Source organism: Patella vulgata, chromosome 6 (genome assembly GCF_932274485.2).
Source record: "Patella vulgata chromosome 6, xgPatVulg1.2, whole genome shotgun sequence".
Lineage (NCBI taxonomy): Eukaryota > Metazoa > Mollusca > Gastropoda > Patellidae > Patella > Patella vulgata.
Genome location: NC_065884.2, coordinates 15,512,946 through 15,535,616, shown reverse-complemented (window position 1 = coordinate 15,535,616; position 22,671 = coordinate 15,512,946). Strand labels below are relative to the sequence as shown.

At 35.1% G+C, this 22,671-nt stretch overlaps 2 protein-coding genes and 1 long non-coding RNA gene across 4 annotated transcripts in view; 2 read left to right on the top strand and 1 right to left on the bottom strand.

The window, feature by feature from the left end:
- The first annotated feature begins 185 nt into the window (after positions 1-185).
- On the top strand, positions 186-1,566 carry LOC126823217 (uncharacterized). The gene has a single exon (XM_056101881.1). The coding sequence runs from the start codon at positions 250-252 to the stop codon at positions 883-885; it is 636 nt and encodes a 211-aa protein (XP_055957856.1). The 5' UTR covers positions 186-249; the 3' UTR covers positions 886-1,566.
- Positions 1,567-7,694: 6,128 nt separating this feature from the next.
- LOC126823765 (uncharacterized) lies at positions 7,695-18,266 on the bottom strand. 2 transcript variants are annotated; one of them, XR_007681305.2, is made up of 5 exons: positions 18,131-18,266; positions 15,489-15,871; positions 11,219-14,613; positions 9,914-10,344; positions 7,695-9,187 (listed from the first exon to the last, which is right to left on the bottom strand). It is a non-coding gene; the product is annotated as an uncharacterized LOC126823765 (long non-coding RNA). The 2 variants fall into 2 exon arrangements; XR_007681304.2 differs by lacking the exon at positions 18,131-18,266 and adding an exon at positions 17,313-17,637.
- Positions 18,267-20,952: 2,686 nt separating this feature from the next.
- The window catches only part of LOC126823849 (protein BCL9 homolog), a 123,853-nt gene continuing 122,134 nt past the window's right edge, over positions 20,953-22,671 (top strand). Inside the window, exon 1 of the mRNA XM_050552877.1 lies at positions 20,953-21,068. Within this exon, the coding sequence (XP_050408834.1) occupies positions 21,044-21,068 (25 nt within the window). The 5' untranslated portion in view covers positions 20,953-21,043. The remainder of the gene's footprint in view (positions 21,069-22,671) is intronic.

Sequence of the window (22,671 nt, the reverse complement as noted above, 5' to 3'; positions counted from 1 at the left end):
ATAAAAATAGTTGAGTTTGGGCGACTGTTGAATTTATTCTGAACAGGTTGCCAACGAACAGGTTGCCAGCTGGATCGGTCGAATAGGTCGCTAGCCGAATAGGTCGCCAAATTGTGTTCGGTTACATGTTGTATTATACAAATAGGCGCAGTTCGGGGTGAAGAAAAGTTTGAAATGTACGTTCGTCCAAAAAGAAAGATTTTGTTGGGGGCATCCAAAGTAAATGGAATAACGTATAAAGATGGTGTTATGAGAAGCGGAGAGGAGGAGGTAGTTTGTGTAGGTGTTAAAGAGGCCTTGGAAGAATTCTGTCGTTTCATATCTGCGGATGGAAATGGTTCCGAACTTGTTGGACATAATATTAAGAACTTCGATTGTAAAGTTTTATATCATGCTGTATATCGTAACGAAATGATGGAGGAATTTTCCTCCGCTATTAAGGGCTTTATCGATACCTATCTGGTATATAAAAAGGTTTACCCGGGACTTGAAAGTTACAGTCTTGACAAATTAAATGAAAAATATATTAAAGAGCCTAGATCCCCATTGCATGATGCCTTATCAGACGTACAACTGACCAGAAAAGTATACGAAATCGTAAAATCGGATCCTGAAATCCAGAAATCGTTATTTTCTTGGAGGTCAGTGGTTTGTGCCTGTTCGTTACAGCCTTTAGTTAAAGAGAAAATTATAACCCAGTATATGAAGAATAATTTGGTAAAAGCTAATCTCGATTACGATGATTTGTTAAGAGCCCACAGCCGACCATCGGGTGGTGGAATTGATTTGTTATTTAGCGAGAAAGTTGGTGAGAATAAAAAGCCTAGAGTCACCAACTGTAAAACAACGATTAAAAAAGTTTCAGACTACTTTGATAAAATCTAAAAAAATTATCAACCGATCGAGCACACACACGCGCAAAACCCTAATTATTATAACCATCTTTATTTATGTGAATGTTTAGAGAGATATTAAATTCATTGTGAACATAAAAGAAAAATTGCTATAATCAATGTTTTCAAAATATAACGCATCTTCCTGGATCAAGGTATAACAGTGATTTGCATGTACATTTCATTTTTAGGCATAGGCGTTAGGTTCTTAGTATGTTACATAATATGTTACATAATATGTTACATAATAATAATAAATTCGCTGTTAAATTGGACACATTCAAGAACACAATATTTTTTTATACAACTGGGTGCCCAAATTTTCCCAGCATTTGGTGCCCAAAATGGGGGGGGGGGGGGCGGCAGGCCATTAATATTATTTTTGTACATAAAAGATGTTTAAATATTTACCCATAAAATTTTATTAATTTTAGTCGTAATAATGTTTATAATATTAACAATTTACATATTTTAATAAGAGGCTTTTTTTAAAACATATTTCTTTTCTATTATTTTATATATTTTCACCGATCATCTGACTAGCGCTAAAAGCGAACATTATTAATTTTGATACCCACTTGCCATATGATCTTTAATATAGAGACGTGCAGTATACCCGTCCATAGCAACAAAGGTATCGGTAAAGGTATATATTTCTTATCAACTTATATCAATGACTATATACATATCAAATGAACAAATAAAATAGATTTATTTTAGAAAGAAAAGGGCGATCTACTAGTTATCCCTGGTTTTTTAAGTTACTAGTTTCGTTCGTATTGAACTCTTCAGACACCTTTCACAAAACTATCAAGTTCACAGCTGAATACTCCACTCTTAAAGTGCCTTTCCTAGACACTATGGTAAGCTTTAACGGTGAAACTAAGAAACTTTCCTTTGACCTATACTGTAAACCCACAGACACACACTCTTACCTATCCTACACCTCTTGTCATCCGTCACACATCAAACGTAAGGGACCGTACAGCCAATTTCTAAGAATCAAACGTATCTGCACATACAACTCTGATTATATCAAACATGCTGACAAACTGGAACATTACTATCTCCAACGGGGTTACCCTAGAGATATTATTAAAACCAATAGAAACAAAGCCGATTCAATCCAGAGGATAAACCTCCTCAGAAACAAAATCACCGCCGACACTCAGAAACGTCCAGTGTTCATTACGAATTTCAACCCCACTTCGGTACATATCAGCAAAATCATTAAGGACAACTGGCATATTCTCCATAGCTCCCAGGACTGCCTCAAAGCATTCCCCTTACCTTGCCTCACCGCCTTTAGACGCAACCCCTCGCTAAAAGATCTATTAACTTCAGCAACTATCAAAAATCCCATACATAAACCTCAAGTTAGTGGGAAAAGCCTTGCTTATTTAGACTCTATATGTAACTCACCTAACTGTCTATATTGCCATACACTCCAACTTAAAACCACCTTCCGATCGACCCAAACCGGCAAAACGTACAAATGCCACAACCAGTGGACTTGCCATAGTAAGAATGTCATCTACCTTCTCACATGTAGGCTCTGCCATAAGCAGTACACAGGTGAAACGAAAAGATTGTTCCGCGTTAGGCTGAAAGAACACTTTGCTGACATTACCCACAAGAGAGACACCCCACTCGCCTCTCACTTCAACTTACCGAGACATTCTAGTCGAGACCTTGACTACCAAATAATTAAACAACTGGGCTCAGACCCTGAGTTATACACTTCCACAACCAACAGACGCACAATTGAATTACATTGGATTATTAGATCAAAAACTTTTCAACCACACGGTATCAACGACAAAATCTGAACTTGGGCACCCCCACTTATTTTTATTTGTTCTAGATTTATTTTACTTACCATCTTAGTTTTTTATACGCCCACATTTTCATGTGGACGTATATTGTCGTCGCCCCTGTCCGTCCGTCCGTCCACAATTGTTTATGAACAGTCTGCAGGTCACAATTGGAGGGTCTAGAGCACAAGTGATCTAACAACCAACTAAAATGGTTGGTAGTTAGATCACTTGTGCTCTAGACCCTCCAATTTTTATCCGATTTCAATGAAACTTGAAATAGGTTTATCACCCTAAGATCTCAGTTCCTTTTGATATTGGCATGTGTCGGACTGTAACTTCATGGATTATGGCCCCTGGTGGTACGAAAAATCACGTTTTTAGCTTGTGAACACCGTAGAGGTCACAATTTTTATCCGATTTAGTTTAAACTTGAAATGTATGATTATAACCCAAAGATCTCGGTTCCATTCGATATTTGCGCATATCGGACCGTAACTTCATGAGTTGTGGGCCCTGATTGTACGAAAAATCGCGTTTTTAGCTTGTGGATCCTATAGAGGTCATAATTTTTATCCGATTTTAAAAACCGTATTATTATATCACCGTTAAACCCTAAGTAAGCTGAGTTCGAATTTAGTGAAAATCGGCCCAAAACTGACAGACAAAATGGCCGCCGTTCGTTCTCAAATAGCGTAAAAATATGGTATATCAAGGTTGTGGACCTTATAGAGGTCACAATTTTTATCCGATTTTGTTGAAACTTGACATGTAAGTTTATAACCCAAAGATCTCGGTTCCTTTCGATATTCGTGCATATCGCAACCTAACTTGCTGAATTATGGCCCCTGATTGTATGAAAAATCGCGTTTTTAGCTTGTGGACCCTATAGAGGTCATAATTTTTATCCGATTTAAAAAACCGTATTTTTATATCACCGTTACACCCTAAGGACGACTGAGTTCGAATTTCGTGAAAATCAGCCCAAAACTAACAGACAAAATGGCCGCCCTTCGTTCTCAAATAGCATAAAAATATGGTATATCAAGGTTGTGGACCCTATAGAGGTCACAATTTTTATCCGATTTTGATGAAACTTGAAATGTAAGTTTATAACACAAAGATCTCGGTTCCTTTTAATATTCGCGCATATCGAATTGTAATTTCCTGAATTATGGCCCTTGATTGCAGGAAAAATCGCTTTCTTTCCATCTGTCGAAAATGTGGGCGTATCCTGCCTGGCAGCCGCTGGTATTGTATCTAAACACCCGATTAGAGGCAACATACAAATATAAACAAAACATTACATACATGATGAACATAATGACAATGGCTAATAAAAAAATAAACAACAACAACAAAAAAAGAAACAACTATATTTACATGTATAGGCCCATGCATATGTCTGTAAAACATGCACATCAACATGTACATACATTTACTAACAGAGGCTTAAAGGGGCATTATTCAAGAGCTACATTCTATTGCAGGTCATTCTTTTGGCCTCAAATGTTATATAAATCATTAAAAATGCCTATTGCAGGTCTTTCTTTTGGCCTCAAATGTTATATAAATCATTAAATATGCCTATTGCAGATTTTTCTTTTGGCCTCAAATGTTATATAAATCATTAAATATGCCTATTGCAGATCTTTCTTTTGGCCTCAAATGTTATATAAATTATTAAATATGCCTATTACAGATCTTTCTTTTGGCCTCAAATGTTATATAAATTATTAACTAGACATTTATTAACATGACAAGAATATCATCAACTCTTGATGTTACCGGATGCTCGAGATTTTTACCACATAAAAACGGTTCGGCCATTTAATGATGGTGAATTGAGGCTAAGGCTCGTATATACCAGTGCAGTGGTCACGGTAATAAACAATCAATGCACACATCTTGTCAAATCTTTAAACAATGACAACACAGTAATTATAACAAGAATCAGCCCTTTTAAGGTGTAGATTTGTCTGGAAAATATCATAAAATTGCCAATGCGTTATTTACACCATGGAACGTATTTCAGGGTTCATGGTAACACCCAGGACAAAAACCTTTGTGAAATGATCCATGTTACCAGTTAACCCGGATGGAGTCAGCGTTGTAAGAAAATGTTTTAAAAGAATTTCTTCATCCCAATCATCGAAATATAGTTTTAAAAATGAGTAAATAGCAGAAAATATAGCAGGCGAAACAACTGACATGGGCGCAGATATATTGAATAGCCAATGGTCCGGCCATTTGCATTCGGGTGCTTGTTCAGACCGTAGTCGTGACCACAGTTTCCATCCGAAGGTCGCCCTGGGTATTATCTGCTTTTACAATATTTGGGTAAAGGGGAGCGGCCATTTGAACTCTGAATTCGAACTGTGGTAAATTTGAACGGTTTTTACAATCAATAAAAATTGTGACCCCTAGAAAGCCCACAAGCTAAAAGTGTGATTTTTCGTACAATCAGGGGCCATAATCCAAGAAGTTACGGTCCGATATGCGCCAATATCGACAGGAACCGAGACCTTTGGGTTGTAGACACTGTAAGTTTCATCAAAATCGGATAAAATTTGTGACCTCTAGTTTGTCCAGTTTCAGCATCATAGGAAATCACCATCGTCTGCAGTGCTTGATTTGTGTATTAAAACGAATAAACGATTTGTGTATTAAACGACTATATTTGGGTGTCAAAACGATTAAATCTAAATGATAAATGGAGACGATTAAAGACAACATTGTCTTTTATATGCAATGAATTATCCTTCGGCTTCGCACCCTTTACGTGACTTCTTTTAATAGATTTTCTTAGCTTGGGATATTTCCTCACGAATACAATGTTTTGATCTGGATTTGAAACAAAGTTTTGATGGGTTAATTAGTTTGAATATGTTTTTAGTTCAAATATATCATCAAGTCACCCAGTTTGTAACTGGGAAGGTATCTTTAAAGGAAGTATCCTTTAAGTCGTAGGGGTTTGCGCGGTTAACTCTTTAAATTGAATAGGATTCGCCTTGATGTTAAGGGCATGCTTTAGATTAGAATGAAATGAAATGGGCTTTTAAAATGTTAAAATATTCTACTGTTCTGTGCAGACTTTGCTGATGAAGACTGCGTACGTCATAGCAGCGTGCTATGAGGGAAACTTTTCCTGGACAGCGGTCCTACGTCTGATTCTTATTTTGAATCATGGGTTCTTTGACGTAGTTCTATGGTTTACCCCAATCTGAAAGACTATACATTGTCCCTTGGCACGATGGCCTCTGATAAGGGTGAACCACGCCAGAAAACCCTGGCGAACTTTCTCTGTTAACACTGGGATCAGACCTTCTGGTTAGTGAGCCAACTCCTCACTCACTCAGCCACCAAGGGTCTCTAGATTAAAGCGAGAATTTCATATTTTCTAAGAAAGTCAAAACATAATTATTTCTATGTCTTTTGCTTAATAGGTTGTCAACTCACTACTATACGATCATAGGTATCATTCTCACACTTAAAAACCATTCACACCGGAAATAATAACACAATTACCTGCCCCCCATGGAATAGCTATCTTCAAACGTTTGAAGTTGAAAATGATATTTTTGCCAATTTCTCAACTGATAGTATTGAAGTATAGGATTATTCTTTAACAAGGTAGGACTGTTTATAGATACCATCTATTTTAAGGCTTTATTTTAATACATTTTAAAAATATAACTAAAAAATATGAAATTCTCGCTTTAAAAAGAAAATTGTACTTTCAAGTTGATTACTTAAAGTAACGATACGCCATTTGCAGTTTTCGCGAAAATATCAAATTCCCAACTGCTTAGCTGTTAAAATGTACCCAGTTTGATTACTTAATTAAGGAAATAATATCAAAATACTAAAGCTAGATAATGTCCTGGCTTGGATTCAATCGGATTTAAAACAGGTCTACCAATAAATTTTCGCAGACAACAAAATGGTGGCAGGCTTATTACAAAGCAAAGCAGAAAAGATCAATAAGTTTCAATTCCATATATCTTTGTAAATAGTGACCAGAAATGAACCATATTGGAACTGATATTCCTAATAGAGATCCAACTTTTACAATGTTGTATGATCTATAGCACTAAAATGGTGCATCAGAACTTAAAGTTTAAGATAATTACTGGAATAACAGATCAACACAAATCAAGACTTTATTTTGACCTAAATCTGAAAGGTTTACATTATAATGAGTATATAAAACAGTTAATATCAATCTGGCTTAATAAAATACTTTTGAAAAAGAAAGGACAATTTTTTAAAAATTAAAAATGTCATAATATATTTTTAAAAAATCAAAACGTGTACATATATACAATAATCAAGACAAAAAACTAAAATAATTATATAAGAGCACTTGAAGGATAATAAATGTAATAAGATTCTTCCGTTTACTTAATCTCAACAATAAATGAATAAAAATTAGAAGCAGATCGGAAGATAATGTTGTTGATAAAGCTTTAACGAGATTCTACAAAGTGAGCAAGGTAGATAACTTTAGAAATAATAAACACACAGAATTTTTTAAATTCAACACGCTTCTTCGGCACACTAATGTGAACAATACTTATAAATTTCTAGATCGGATAATAAATTTTGTTACTCAAGCTTTCACAAGAGTCTACACAATGATCAGGACACTAAAGAGCTTGCAAAGGTAATAACTCTAAAATTCGATAGGTTTCTTCATCTAATTAATGTAAACAACATATATAAATTATGTATACAGATGAACCAACTCACATGGTGATAATAATATACATTCACATTTCATGCAGGTATATAAGGTTATAAAATGCATAATATTATGCATTTAGGAGAAATATTAGATTGCACAACTATATTGCACATTCAAGCTTAAAGGACAATATTGGCGCCAGTCATTATCACATATGTGATAGAGCTGGTTAAACACATTCCAAATATAATTTTATGTCAGAGATCATTGCTACGATAGCTGAGTAATACAGTTTTTCTGAATCGGAAGTGACGAACGCCAAAGGAAAACACGAGTCGCCTCTCTATATAACTGACTGATGTGAAGAATGATAACGGATATACAGGCGAATTTCTGCTCACTAATAATTCCTTCCAAGACCAAAAGTTGTTGTGTGAGACTATGAAAGGATATCTGACAATTCATAAAAAGAATTGACTGTCACTAGATAAGTGAACACGAAAGAAAAACAGAAAAAGTCTGTGCATTACCATGTTTTTATAAGGTATAGAATGAATATAAACAAGGGAATGTACGGACTATTTCTATTTTTCTCGTGTTCTCTTATCTAATGACATTCAATTACTTTATTGAATTGTCAGGTATCCTCTTACAGTCCCATATAACAACTTTTGGTCTCCGAAGGAATTATTAGTGAGCAGAAATTCACCCGTATATCCGTTATCATTCGTCACATCAGTCAGTTATATAGAGAGGCGACTCGTGTTTTCCTTTGGCGTTCGTCACTTCCGATTCAGAAAAACTGTATTACTCAGCTATCGTAGCAATGATCTCTGAGATAAAATTATATTTGGAATGTGTTTAACCAGCTCTATCACATATGTGATAATGACTGGCACCAATGTTGTCCTTTAAACATTAGTAACTGACTATCATTGCTATATCTGATTCTCATTTTAAAATGTACAAATTTTGTGACAGTATCTTCAGTTATAATAATTGTGCACAATATAAGACTCCATTCCATGACACATTTTGTACTAATTTCATGCATAAGTGTCCGTTACATGTTCTGCCCTATATATTCCACAATCATTTTATATAAGTGTGTCCATAAGGTAAGGGTCTATATAGTCTACACTAGATGTATGTCTAGCCTATATTGTCCAACCAATTTGTATAAGTATCATTTTATATAAGCGTCGTTGCACAATAAGGCTATATATGGTCCATACCATGGGTTCAATTTACACCTGGTAGAACTAGCATGGCTATAATCGATCTCTACCACTTTACGGCCCACTACCCAAACCCCCCACTCCCAAATAAAATTATAAAAAAATAACTTATTATTCTGTTTCTATGAAACATGTAAACTTGAGCTTTATGTTGGTTGCAGTATAGTGAGGTTGTAGCTGAATGAAACTGAATATTTTATTAAAGTCCAGATATGTGGCACAAATCACCACAGACAACCCAAATTTGCAAACTTTTCTCGAAGGTACCCACCTAACCAATTGTTCTAGATCCACCACAACATATAACTGTAAAATTCAATGGCCTGTACAGATTAGTGCTTGGGTATAGTGTTGTATTAAAGCCCTGTCGATCTTCCATAAATTCACAATAAGTTATTTTGTTGCCATCTTTAGTATGTTCCATTCAGTTTAGAATAAGATTATTATTACAACAATAACACAAATTATGACAAAAAAACTAAACAGGATAAGTTTCTTTTTTCTGTGGAGCATGGCAGTTTGCGAAGCACTCAACGGACCAGTATTGTTCATCACCTGTCCAAAAATAAATCATCATAAGAATTAGTGGCAATAAAATGTCATATGATGCAATAAATGATAAATTCTCGGTGCGTCATTTGCATTTTCTGGACAATATCAAATATGCATAAATAACGAAAGGAACTGAGATCATTAGGATAAAATATTTTAAGTTTCATCAAAATCAGATAAAAATTGTGACCTCTAGATGGTCCAGAAGCTAAAAACATGATTTTCAAACAAACAGAGGCAATATTCCACGAAATTACACTCTGATACGAGCCTAGATCGAAAAGAACCCAGATATTTGTGATATGAACATATATATTTTAAGTTTCGTCAAAATCAGATAAAAAATTGTGATCTGTAGAGAGTGTCCACAAACAAATGTGAACAAACCCACGAGGGAGACAACATAAAAATAAAAGTGTATACCATCTGATACATTCCAATGTCCAATGTGGAAAAGAACTGAGATATTTCAAGAGTTTATATCACATAAACATATATTTTAAGTTTATAACAATCGGATACAAACTGTGATCTGTAGAGCCAGTAGAGGACCAACAGCGGAGACAACATAATTCGTCCACATGAAAATATAGGTGTATAAAAATATTAATGATGAAATTACGGTTTAAATGGAAGTGTATATGCATGCTGTCCTTACTGGTCCATGCTTAGATCCCGGGGTTGTGTATAAACAATGTTTATTTTTATTAGTTTAATGAGCAATCTTACCAATGGTGTATTGCTGTAAACTTGTGTACCAGGAGGATTACTTGTGTTGCCAGAAACAACAGGATTCCCATAAGGATAATTAGGGTTGCCAGGAACAACAGGGTTTCCATATGGATAACCAGGATTGCCAGGGCTTGCATAAGCAACAGGATAAACGACAGGTGCTCCAGTAGGAGTGTTGGGGTAGGTAGGGTGGGTGGGGTACGGCAGTTGCTGAGGTGGATAGATAACAGGTGGTTGAGATGGGTACGGAAGTTCTTCATTGCATGGGGCTGATGGTTGTGTAGGATGTTGAGGAGGGTATGGGGCTGAGGGTTGTTGAGCAAGATAAGGGAGTTGTTGAGGGGGATAGGTCTGAGGTAAATTCATAGCTTCATCATAAGATGGTGGAGGGGGTTCTGACCCTGTATTTCCATTTCCACTTGTGCCACCTGAAAGATACAACCACATTACACTATATTATATTTTGTAATACATTTGTTATATATTTATTCCATTCTCTAAGGCTCTACGTAGTATGTACAGACTTTCCAAATTTAAACACCTGCAGACAATTGGGTTTGGAAATCTTTAAAAACTAGGCTAAAGCCCTGCCTGTTCGATAGATATGAATTTTGTCTCAACTGTTTTTTGACATCAACTGACATACTTTGATGTTACAATTCAAAGATGGCTGTGATGGCGTCATGCTTGTTTTCAAAAAGGTACCGGTAACTTTTTTCGTTTGTGTGGAACATTTGAAAAATTGTTTTCAGTAGGGTCTACTAGTATGTACAATGAGAGGTAAATATAAGTACAAAATCTGACCAATAGAATGTAGGCCTAATTGTCAACACAATTATAACTTGTCAGTTTAAGACTATCAATAAGCCCTATATATTGCCACTAGGCTACTGGTAGGGCCTATATATTTTACAAGGGGGTAGAATTTTGCTCAGACAGTGGTGTTTCTGCGAAGTTTTGGGCCCATCAGAATGACTAGGCCTTGGCTGTTCAATATTTTTCCAATGAATAAAATATTGGTAGACCTACTTCCTGGTTAGGGGATTAGACGTATATATAGGCCTATAATATAATCTGATTATTTTTACTGCATAAAAATAAAATCATGCTCTTCCCAGACAATTCTGAAGTGTCTTTTTAGCTCACGTTGGTATGCTAAACGATCGACAGCCTTAGCCAAAAGTTCTAGATATTCTGGTGTGTGTTGTAGGCCTACATTATAAGTGTTGAGAGTAATACTAATTGCGAAACTAGAATAAAAATTCGATGTGTGCAATTCACACTTTGATTCTGAAGACAAACCTGTGGCTGAAACGTCTTCTCTCCTTGTCATGACGTATGATTAATTAAACACACTTATTCATTAGTCCACAACACGTGTTACAAAGAGTCTTTAACGCTGACGTTATTGGTATTTTAGGACATTACTGTGCAATATATTAGATAATTAAAGTGATGACAGTACTGTGCTTTCTGGTGTTTTCATTTTGCACGGCGTCTAGCTATTTTCATACCGCAATGAAATAGTCCCCAAACTTATGAAATTTAGATCTTATTATTTTTTAGTTTCCGTTCTCGTTAGTTATTATAATGATGTTTATATTGTCTTAGCCTTGCCATCAACATTGGATTTTGAATAAAATAATGCGAATGACTTTTTATGTTAAAATATTTCAAAAATTAATGACGCACTGTGTATAATCTTTAATTATGCAGACATGGCAATCTATTAATGTGAAAAACACAGATTCAACAACATTGGAAGAAAATAGTGCGAATGGATGTTTTATAATGGATATTTTGAGAATGGGCTTGAAATTGACATACAGAACTTTATATTATAATTTCAGATCTAGTGTTCCATCTGAAATGCAGACAATGTTACATGACATCATGGCATTCATTTGTGGGTGTCAAAATCTGAAGATAATCAAAGGCGACCGAAAAACAGATTCGCGACCTTTCTCCTGAAAGTATGGAATTAGTTTCATAAATTCTGGTTTTCGTGGAGCAAAGTTTAATTCCTTATTTCATTCTTAGTTGGAGGTTTCGATAATTGTTCCCCGCCTTTCGAATGAAGCAGGGGACTATTAAAATGGGGTTTGTCTGTCTGTCACCATGTTCCTGTATTAAAATTAAAGATTTCCTAGCCTGCATTTAGATATTACTTAAAATGCTGCTGTCAAATTATAATGCATAACAGGACATCAGAGGATCCAAAATAAAAACTTTATTAAAATACTTGTTGCTACCAGGCTTACTAATAAAAACCAATGGTTGCCATGCAAGATCTGCCCACAATTTGCAAGAGATGGACAGAAAACAAGCTAAACAAAAAAAAGCAATTTTTAGTACAAATCAGGGGCCATAATTCAGAAGGTACTTACAAGTATCAAAAGGAGCCGAGATCTTTGGAATAAAAACATATATTTTCAGTTTCATCATAATTGCAAAAAGATTGTGAACTTTAGAAGGTCCACAACCTTGGTATTACCGATACACACTTTTACATTATTTGCGTACAAGCATCGGACAGTTCCAGTCTGATTTTCACGAAATTCGAACTCAACCATCTGGGGCAATATTCCAGGAAGTTACAGTCTAATATGTGCGAATATTGAAAGGAACAGCAATCTTTGGGTTATAAACATACACTTCAAATTTCATCAAAATTAGATAAAAATTGTGATCTCAAGCCAACAAGCTCAAAACTGATTTTTCGTACAATCAGGGGCCATAATCCAGCAAGTTACGGTCCAATATGCATAATTATCGACAGGCACTGAGATCATTGAGAGATAAACCTATATTTCAAGTTTCGTCAAAATTGTGACCTGTAGAGTGTCCACAAAAAAAATGTGAACGGACGGACGCACAGACAGGGGCAACGACAATATACGTCCACATGAAAATGTGAGCGTATAACAATAAAGGTAAAAATATATTAATATCCACATAAATATAAATTTGAGTTAATAATATAACAAGATTGTAAATAATTAGTAATTACCGTATAAAAAAAAAATATGACTAAAAACAATTTTAAAGAAAATTTAACAAATATCAAATATTTGAATGAATATTATACAAACAATAAAATTAATTTCACAACAACAGAAAAGGATAAAACCGTGGAATATTCATGGATTATAAAGATCTTAATTCAGGCATGTAGCTATAGTATAAAAATATATATTGCTAATATTATGTCACAACCAATGCTAATGTACAAACAATATATGCATAATGGAATAGCAAGTACAAAAAATAATGAACCGGTATCTTAACCCATTATTTAGTAATATGCATATTTGAACAGTACATAAAAAAGATTATATACTGATATTTTAAAATATAATTTAGATTATTTATCAACTATATACATATTATACATGTATTTGTGACTGTTGTTTAGGGTTGATGGCTACATTAAGGCTGGGGTATAAAGGCAGCTTGAGTTGGGAAATGACACAGATTTGGTGGTGTTGCATTATCGCTTTCAGAGTTATACTATTTCAAGTTTCAGACAATTATTACTTCCTGTTATACTCAGAAGCATTGGAAAACTCAACTGATGCAAAAAAACTAGTAGGCTATAAATAGAGACATTACGTAGGTTATAAAATATAAAATATTAACAGAGGAAATATTTATGTACTTTTTTCTCAGAATATTTATTTTTATTACAGACATTTTTAATCCAATAAGCAGAGAAGACATTCCTCTCTTATGAAAAAGCTAAATCAAACTAAGAAAGAGGATTATGATGAAGTCATTAACACTGCTAAAATATTACGATTTTTCAAAAAAAAGCAGATACATCCACTTTTCGGGTAAATATAAACATTAACAACATCGGTTACTTCAAGAAAATTAGAGAAAGGTGATATGGATGAAAAGCAGTTATATTTGATGCATATCCACTTAGTTAGAGGCAACTACTAATTTTCTATATAAAAATCCCATTAAATTTGAATTTGAGATATCATGTATATAAATCAAGTCATAAGTTACATCAACAAAGTTGAATAAAAAGCTATTTTCTCCAATTCAAATTCAAGCTTATCTGAGATTTCATAGGTATTAAATAACATACGGAATTTCCTCAAATTCAAATGAAATATGTAAACAACCTATATTTGGTCAAGTCAAGGACGATAACACAGTGAATAATGGACAAGTCACATTTAAATTGAAAATGGTCTAAGATCACATAGATATGAGACAACTTTAGACAACATTCAAAGTTTCATTAAAATTAGATTAGCAGAGGAAATGTCCCGGGTTAGTTAAACCCATACAAGATGTCATCCAAGTTTCACTAAAATCATATTCTTCTTAGTTCACAGGCTATTTTTGAAGGGAAATAACTCTTGCGAATTACAATCAAATCTGACCATGTTCAAGATCTCAATAAGACATCAGGATCATACCATAAAATTCATAAGAGAAATGGTGAATCTAGCAATAGTGGATAGACACAGGTGATGACAATATCCGTCCACATTAAACATGGGCATATAATTATAAATAATGTAGTAAGTTCATTTTGGTTCAACACAGACCATTCAGCTCAGACTAAAAGCAGTATTAAAAATAATTATCAGCACTACAATAGCAAATACAACAAAGACACATATCACAATGATCTTCTTTTTATTCTGGTCCACGCTCATATTTCCCTGATGACCATATGCCTGTTAAATAAAAAACAAGATTCAATAAAGAAAATTAATACATTTTTTATTATTAATAACAAGCTAACAACGAGCTGATGTCCCCCGGCTAAACCGCATATAATAAATAAACGAAACTCATTAATTACTTGTACATTTATCTTTAAAAAAGCATCAAGCAATGAAATTGATTATTACTGTGCTGAAACAAATCAGACAGTGCTCTCTATCGACTGTCAAGGTGTCGATGTCAAGAAACTATACACAAGTTTCACCACTCTCGATCAAATAAAATAAGAGTTATTGTCTTACAAGCATAGACAGATCACACTGTTTATCTCTCATAATTGAACTCAGTCAATACATTCAGCTTCAGAACCAATCTGATTAAAACCTACACCAACTTTGAACATTCTATCACAATTAGAAGTAGATTTATAGTGTTCGAAATGGTGTGTTGACAATAACCAGCCTCCAATAGACATAAATTTGGCAATCTGATTAAAATACAGATCTATATTTTGTTTCGTTTTTTTATACTTTCAATGGCCTACACTACATGAAGGTCTGACAAGTTGTACTCGAAGCTTTTGACCCTATGACGTCAGACATTGATTAATCAATCAGCGTTGACGTTTCTAGTGGTATACCCATAGTTCCGTGCTTGGCATGTCAAGACGTCGCTGTAACAGACTGTTTCATTGGCTTATCCCTCACTTCAACTAAAACGCAGGTAATATAACAACTCTTCCAGATCCTAGTGTAGTAAACACAAAACAAAATTTTAACTATAAAAAAACAAACCGAAATAGGATCTGTGTTTTAATCAGATTGTAAGTTTGGGTTCTGAATGAAATAAGATATGTAAAAGAATATTTTTAAATGATTTGTCTCACCAATGGTGTTGTGTTATAACCCGCTGTACCGGGTACAGGATAGGCCTGTGTATTTTGTGCTGGAACTCCATATTGTGTTGAGTAATTTGCTGTGGGTACACCATACGAGTTGCCTCCATATTGTGCCTGGTTTGCTGCAGGAGTATTAGGGTTACCATAGGCAACAGGGTGAACCATGGGAGTTTGAGCTGGAGGGTATGGGGCTGATGCTTGATGAGGGGCTGATGCTTGAGGAGGGTATGGCTGCTGATGAGGAGGGTATTGGGGTTGTTGAGGGGGGTATGGACTGGTGCCACCAGGATAGGTTTGAGGTATATTCATTGCTTCATCATAAGATGGTGGTGGGGGCTCTGGCCCTGTATTTCCACTTGCACTCATACCGCCTGAAAGATACAACAATTTTGTATATAATGATAGTAGTATTATATTTTGACTAGATATATAGCGATCGATTGGGGAGAGTTTTTTTTAACAAGCACTTTACAGTTTAAAATCACATACAAATTTTCCCGATTTTATTTTATAGCATTGACAAGTCACTGTGTAATTATGCTACTTTTAGAATAAGAGAGAGAGAGAGAGAGAGAGATATGGGATTTAACATTCACTCGACACAGACTAGGTCATTTCGGGACTAACATATGGTTTAATTTTATTTCAATAATTCGCTTATGCATAGGGGTCTTTAGCAGTGGGAGGAAACCGGAGGACCCGGAGGAGGTTGAATTTTTAGAACGAAGTCCTGGGTAGATTCTAAATCTTGTAATGGTATCAATATTGGTATCTCTATCAAAAGAAAAATCGGTCATATTTGGGGTACCAGTATATCTCTTTAATATTTTTATTACACTTATCTGACATAAACCGGGACCCGCCCTGGTGTTACAAAATCTAGTTACCAGATAAATTAACAATTGCTTACATGCAAATGCACTATACCTAGAACTGACAATCTAAAATGCAATGAACTAATTGCCACATGAAGCTGAACTTGTACCTCATGATCAATACAAAACTGTCAACTATTTTGCATTAAAACAATTTACCCAAATTTACCATTATTTCAACTCATATAATAATAATTGATGTATTTGATAATAATATTTTGTTCTTTATGCCAAATTGTCATTTTTAATTCAAAATCAGGCCTATAGCTTGGAGGGTGGGGGGGGGGGGCAAGAGTGACAGTTGTTTTAAAATGTCCTTCAATAAGCAATTTCCAATTAAGCGATTGTGCCACCCCTGGTTACAACTTCCAAACTTGCTTGGAAAACGCATTCTGAGGGACATTTTGAAGCCAAAACATTACAATTGTAAATTAAAAATGACAATTTGGCATAAAGAACGGTATAATAATTATTATCAATTAATCAATATATATATTTCTTATTATACAAGTTGAAATAATGTTGGATTTGGGTAAATCGTTCTATATATAGCTCTGCCTACTATTCATCAAATTTCAACTGTCAAGACTCAAGGGTTCTTCTGCCCAAGTATATGGGGCCTGGATGTTCATCACATTCAAAAGACGAGCCTGAATGATCCTTGCTGCACTCTCCATCCTACACCAATAATTAGGAAACCATGCTGGAAAATCCTGAGGAACTTTCTAGTTTCTATCTATGCCAATTAACAATAACATCATAAAACAACAGATAACCTGATGTATCTAATCATGACATGACAGAAAGTATAATATTAAAACACCATTTCATTTTCTACTTTGTTGGGCCTTAATTTTAATAAATAAATAAATCAATAAATATATCATTGTCATCGCCTGGAGCTGTGTTGTGGCACTAACTTGTCTTTTATACATACCTGCGGTGTGTGTGTGTTAGCTTCTTTCTCAGATATAAACTGACAAACATAAATATCCCCCAATTACGTTTCTAATTATCTTGTTTACGTTTTAGGTCAACCTTTCATTTCAATCCAAGCTTAAGTAGGGTTTAAAATACGGGTTAGGTCATAAAGAAAGTGACAGAACTTTCCCTGTTGTGTGCATTATCGGCGGCAACGGCTAAATCTATTTGTTATGGCCAACTCAATTTTCGTCAAGGTCGCGGAGATGAAATAGGGTTGGGCACGTGATTGTTGGCGAGATTGTAGGCTAGGGTAAGCATTACGCTTGGTCCGGGGTTAGAGTTGGAATTAGCGCTAGCCCTGTTTACATCTCGTGACCTTTGACCAAACCTGAAGTTGACCTTATCAATTAGACCTAACCGGGCGGAAACTTATAATGAACGGTGACCAGGTAAGTTCTGATCCCGAGAGAAATGACCCACCTACTGGCAGTAACAGATAAAGTCACATTGTGTATTGTGAAACAACTTAATATACGACGTAATATCAAAGACAAATACATTCACTCCACCACAGGTGGTACCATCAAATTAAGATATGCTGTCGGGTAACGAAACATAGGCCTACTCCTAGATAACAAACCTTACTCTCTCAACCCTCCGTGTTTCGAGTTAAGAACTGAGGCTATAAACTATAACGTTGCAGCTGCGGGAGCGATTCACACCCGGCATTTTTAAACAAAATTGACAATAGTTTTAATCAAAACAACGATTGATTATTGTTATTTATAATATTTCTACAACACCCAACTACAATTAAGCATATAATCCTACCTGAAACGAGTACAAATCGTCGTTTTTAAAATCAAGGCGTTAAGCCGTTACTTAGACCGCCATCTTTTTAAACGATACGCTGTCATCATGAAGGCGGGGCTAAATATAAGGCTTTTATAACAGCCAATCAAAAGGACAATCGAAAGCACAGTAACTATGAATGGATTTCGATGGCGATGAAATGTCAGACAAAAACAACGCTTCATTAATTTAAACGCGAATATTTGGAGTTAGGCGACAGTTGTGCCACTACATTGGCCTCTGTAAGTTTAATTAATCATAATATCATAAACTTATCTATTTTAAAGATGTTACATGCATTAATAAAGAAATTGAGTTTGCCACTTGGAACTATAAAGGCATCCAATCGTAGCTAAAAACAAACACATCAGTATATTATCTCAACGTTTTTAGCTACGTTCTCGTAGCTAGCCTACTCCCACAGCATTAAATTCCTCCGGTCAAGGGTTGTCGCATAATAAAATTGTTCGTTTATCCATAATGAAAACATTACATCACACTAAAATCTGATTACACGTACCGTAACAACCGAATTATCAGATAAGTAATTATCAGAAACAAATAGAATTTGGTGAAAAGCAATAGGTTTCTTCGTCTCGTCGTATTGGCGCAAGTTTTGATTATTCCAGGCTTATCGGAACCCAATTAAGTAGATAATAAAACTGTGCTACTTTAATATCAGAAATACAGGAAAAAATACGTAAATTTTTAACTGTAGAGGCCACTATAATTCATTTGTTAGATCTATGGTCACTTCTCGATTAGACAACTTTTAATTAACTTTTAGTTGGTTTACCTTTAGGTTACAGGTAAAGTTCAAAAAGTACAGAATACTCCCGCTAGACTGTTTCTTTAAGAAATGTGATCACATAACTCCTGTTTGATATAATTTACACTGGTTACCTGTCAAATATCAAAATGATTTTATTACTCACCTTTAAAATAATAATAAAAATCAATAGGATTCTTCATCTCATGACCTTAAACACTGTGTATAAATTTGAAGTCAATAGGATATTAACCTTAGACGCTTGTGGACGCCGACGGATGTAGAGAGAGAGAAATGGGGTATAACGTCCACTCAACACAAACTAGGTCATTTCGGGACTAGTATGGTTCAAACTTATTTCATTAATTCGCTTGCGCGTAGGGGTCTTTGGCAGTGGGAGGAAACCAGAGGACCTGGAGAAAACCCACGAGGTTGGACAGGCGACCCTACTCCTTGTCACTTACAAGCGGGGAATCGAAACCATGCCACTTGACTCAATGACAAACTTTATGATGCAAAGCGCACATGGTAACCATTCGGTCACCCAACATCTTATCCCCAGACGGATGGATCGACGGACTACTACATTTCAATGTGCGGGTATAATAAAACACAAAACTTTATTGAAAACATAAATACTGAATTTCATAGCAGAGAGAGAGAGAGAGAGAGAGGGGGGGGGGCGTGTTTATTACATAAGACACCCTTTTCCGGCAGCATGTAAGGTATACATAATGACATAATATTAGGGATATATGAAAAATGGATGATATATATATATATTAAGAAAGTGTGTACAAAATATATTTATGAGTCGTAGTCGCTTGGACTATTCTTTAATTTTGTTTTTTGATTTATGTAAAGAGAGGGGGGGGGGGGCGTGTTTATTACATAAGACACCCTTTTCCGGCAGCATGTAAGGTATACATAATGACATAATATTAGGGATATATGAAAAATGGATGATATATATATATTAAGAAAGTGTGTACAAAATATATTTATGAGTCATAGTCGCTTGGACTATTCTTTAATTTTGTTTTTTGATTTATGTAAAGTCGGTGCCATATCATTTTTATACGCCCACGTATATTGCCGTCACCCCTGTGTGTGTGTGTGTGTGTGTGTGTGTGTGTATGCCGCCTACAGGGCATACTTATTCCTTATACCCTAAGGACGATCCCTATTGTTTTTGGTGCATACCCGACCCCCGGAGCACAATTCTTAACTGTCTTGAAACTTTGCATACTTATTCCTTATACCCTAAAGATGATCCCTATAATCTTTGGTGCATGCACGACCCCCAGGGGCAGAGCCACGCCTATTTTTCTCTTTGTGTGTCGCCTACAGGCCGCAATTCTTAATGGATCCCCCTAACAACAACAGCCAATGTAGATGGATAAATATATGTATTAAATAAAAAAAACACCCTTCTCGAACAGCATGTAAATTGTAAATAACCACTTAACCACCCGCCGTGTCTAAGATTTTAAAGACCTACACCCACCCCCAACCGTTTGTGCTACTCGCAAAGGTACTGTTGGTGCAAAGTAAAGGGGTCGTAATGGCGGGCTTTGCGTGAAGAGTTTTGAGTTGGCCTACTTTAAAATACTTTTGCCCCTCTCAAATGGGAAAAATTATGTGGTTCCAATGCAGGTGTCAACGCTATTGGATGATTCTATGCCTCATAATCATATTGCTAAACTAGTGTCAAATATATGCCGTGGCTTCGATATGCCTTCTCTTGGAGAGACCCCCCCCCCCCCGATATAGAGATTGGGTTTTATGCCTTCACTAAATCTTGTTCCTCATACAAAATCAGCGCACTCCCCCGCCCCCACTGCCCCTGCTCCAATTAAATTCTACTTCAGTGTTATTTCTACAATGATAGTTAATTATAAGTGAAGAAGAATGGGGCGTTAAATCATTTATTAAGCAAGCTGTTAGGCCCTACTTGTTTCCTAGGAAAAAATTTTCCCGCCAAAATGCCTGCTTCAACTAACGACCAATGAGTTGATACCTATCGTCGATCACATGACCCATATCAACTCATGGTGCAAAATGGAGGTCACTGAATCTCGAGTTTGGTGACAAATTAAGGTATATTGCTGGCTGTATACGGAATGCCTCGAAAGATCAAAGGACAAGGTAGGAATCCTGTTAGTTTTTAAACACGAAATCCATATAAGAATCATTATTGATGGTGCCGTTAATGTCTGACACTGTCTGGCATTCTGTACATATCGTCTGCTAGTTAACTGTTATTCCCTTTAAATAACACTGTAGACTGACACAATGTATAACACTACAGTGTTTCACAAAAAAAACAACAGGCTGCGTGGGTTATATATATTATTATTTGGTTATTATCCAGGTCAATGCAGTTTTAAACATATAGGTGTGTTGTGTATAGTTATTTATGTCACCTGTTTTGCTCCGTTAGGTGAACTTCAAATTCACCTGTACAGCGGATGATAAAAAAAATAATACGTAGCCTACAGTATACGGTATTTATCTATAGCTAAGACAATAATATAATATATCACGTCTATTGGGTTTTTGTGAACGATAGCTAGTATGGTACAATGACAGTTTTATTTTACGTCTTAGCTAACGGGATCTAGTGTAGGTTCAACTGTTTTTAGTATGATACACAAATAGTATCGGGTCAAATTGTTTATCTCATACCTCACCGTTGGGCGAAAATAGCTCACGATCTGCCGAACGGCGCGAATCGATGTCAGTTAGGCTGGATTGCACGCGATAACTGCCAGTGCGTGTTTTGTTGTGAGGCAACTTATATCTGGATTTGGTTTACATGTGTTACTAAAACTACTAAAAATTCTTCTGTTTTGCGGTAATAATGTAAACAAAATATTTTATGCTTATTAGATTTTCTCAAGGAACATTGAATAAGATATAAAACAAGTTTTTTAATGTCTATTAACAAATTTTAAGTTATCTTAGGTTCTGAATTTTGAGGAAGATAAACAGTTATGATTATGAAAAAAAATCTTTATGTTTATTTCTATATCTTTAATGATATATTTCATCAATATATTTACACAAAATTTATTTTTATCATATTATATATTTGTTTTTTTTCTTTCTATGAAATATGAACCATTCTTGCATTGAGATATAATAGTATTGGGTTTATTTAAAACCAGATTGACTTAAATTGCATGTTTTGGATATTAGCCAGCTTATTTTGGGTACTCTGTTAAGCTATTATAGTACAAGCACATTGTATCACAATAACTTGTAACTGGTTTATATGCAGCAACAAGGACTAGACTTTTACTGGCCTTAATGTCTGGCTGGATAGTTATTGAGGTCATGTATAGGGAATATTATAAGCCTACTTATTAACCAATATACATACACCTAACATTGATCTTATCCCAAACTCTTGCTTATGAATATTATCTTACACACTATATATAATATCTAGATCACTTTGATAGAAAGTATTAGATCATTGGTTGTTTATCTAGATTGAGTTGATCAAAGTTTTATTGAATAACTTACCTACACCTGCAGTTAAACTTTTACTGGGTGTATATAAGCTGACCAATCGCCTAATAATATTATTATCAGGCTTCTAAAATATTGCCTTCCTATTGATCATAAATATCCATATAAATTATGAGGGTATATTAGATCATTGAATAGAAATAAACTGGTTATCTTTGAGGGGGTGAAGTAAAATATTTTGTGAATTATGCTAACAGTTTAGTTGTGTTGAATA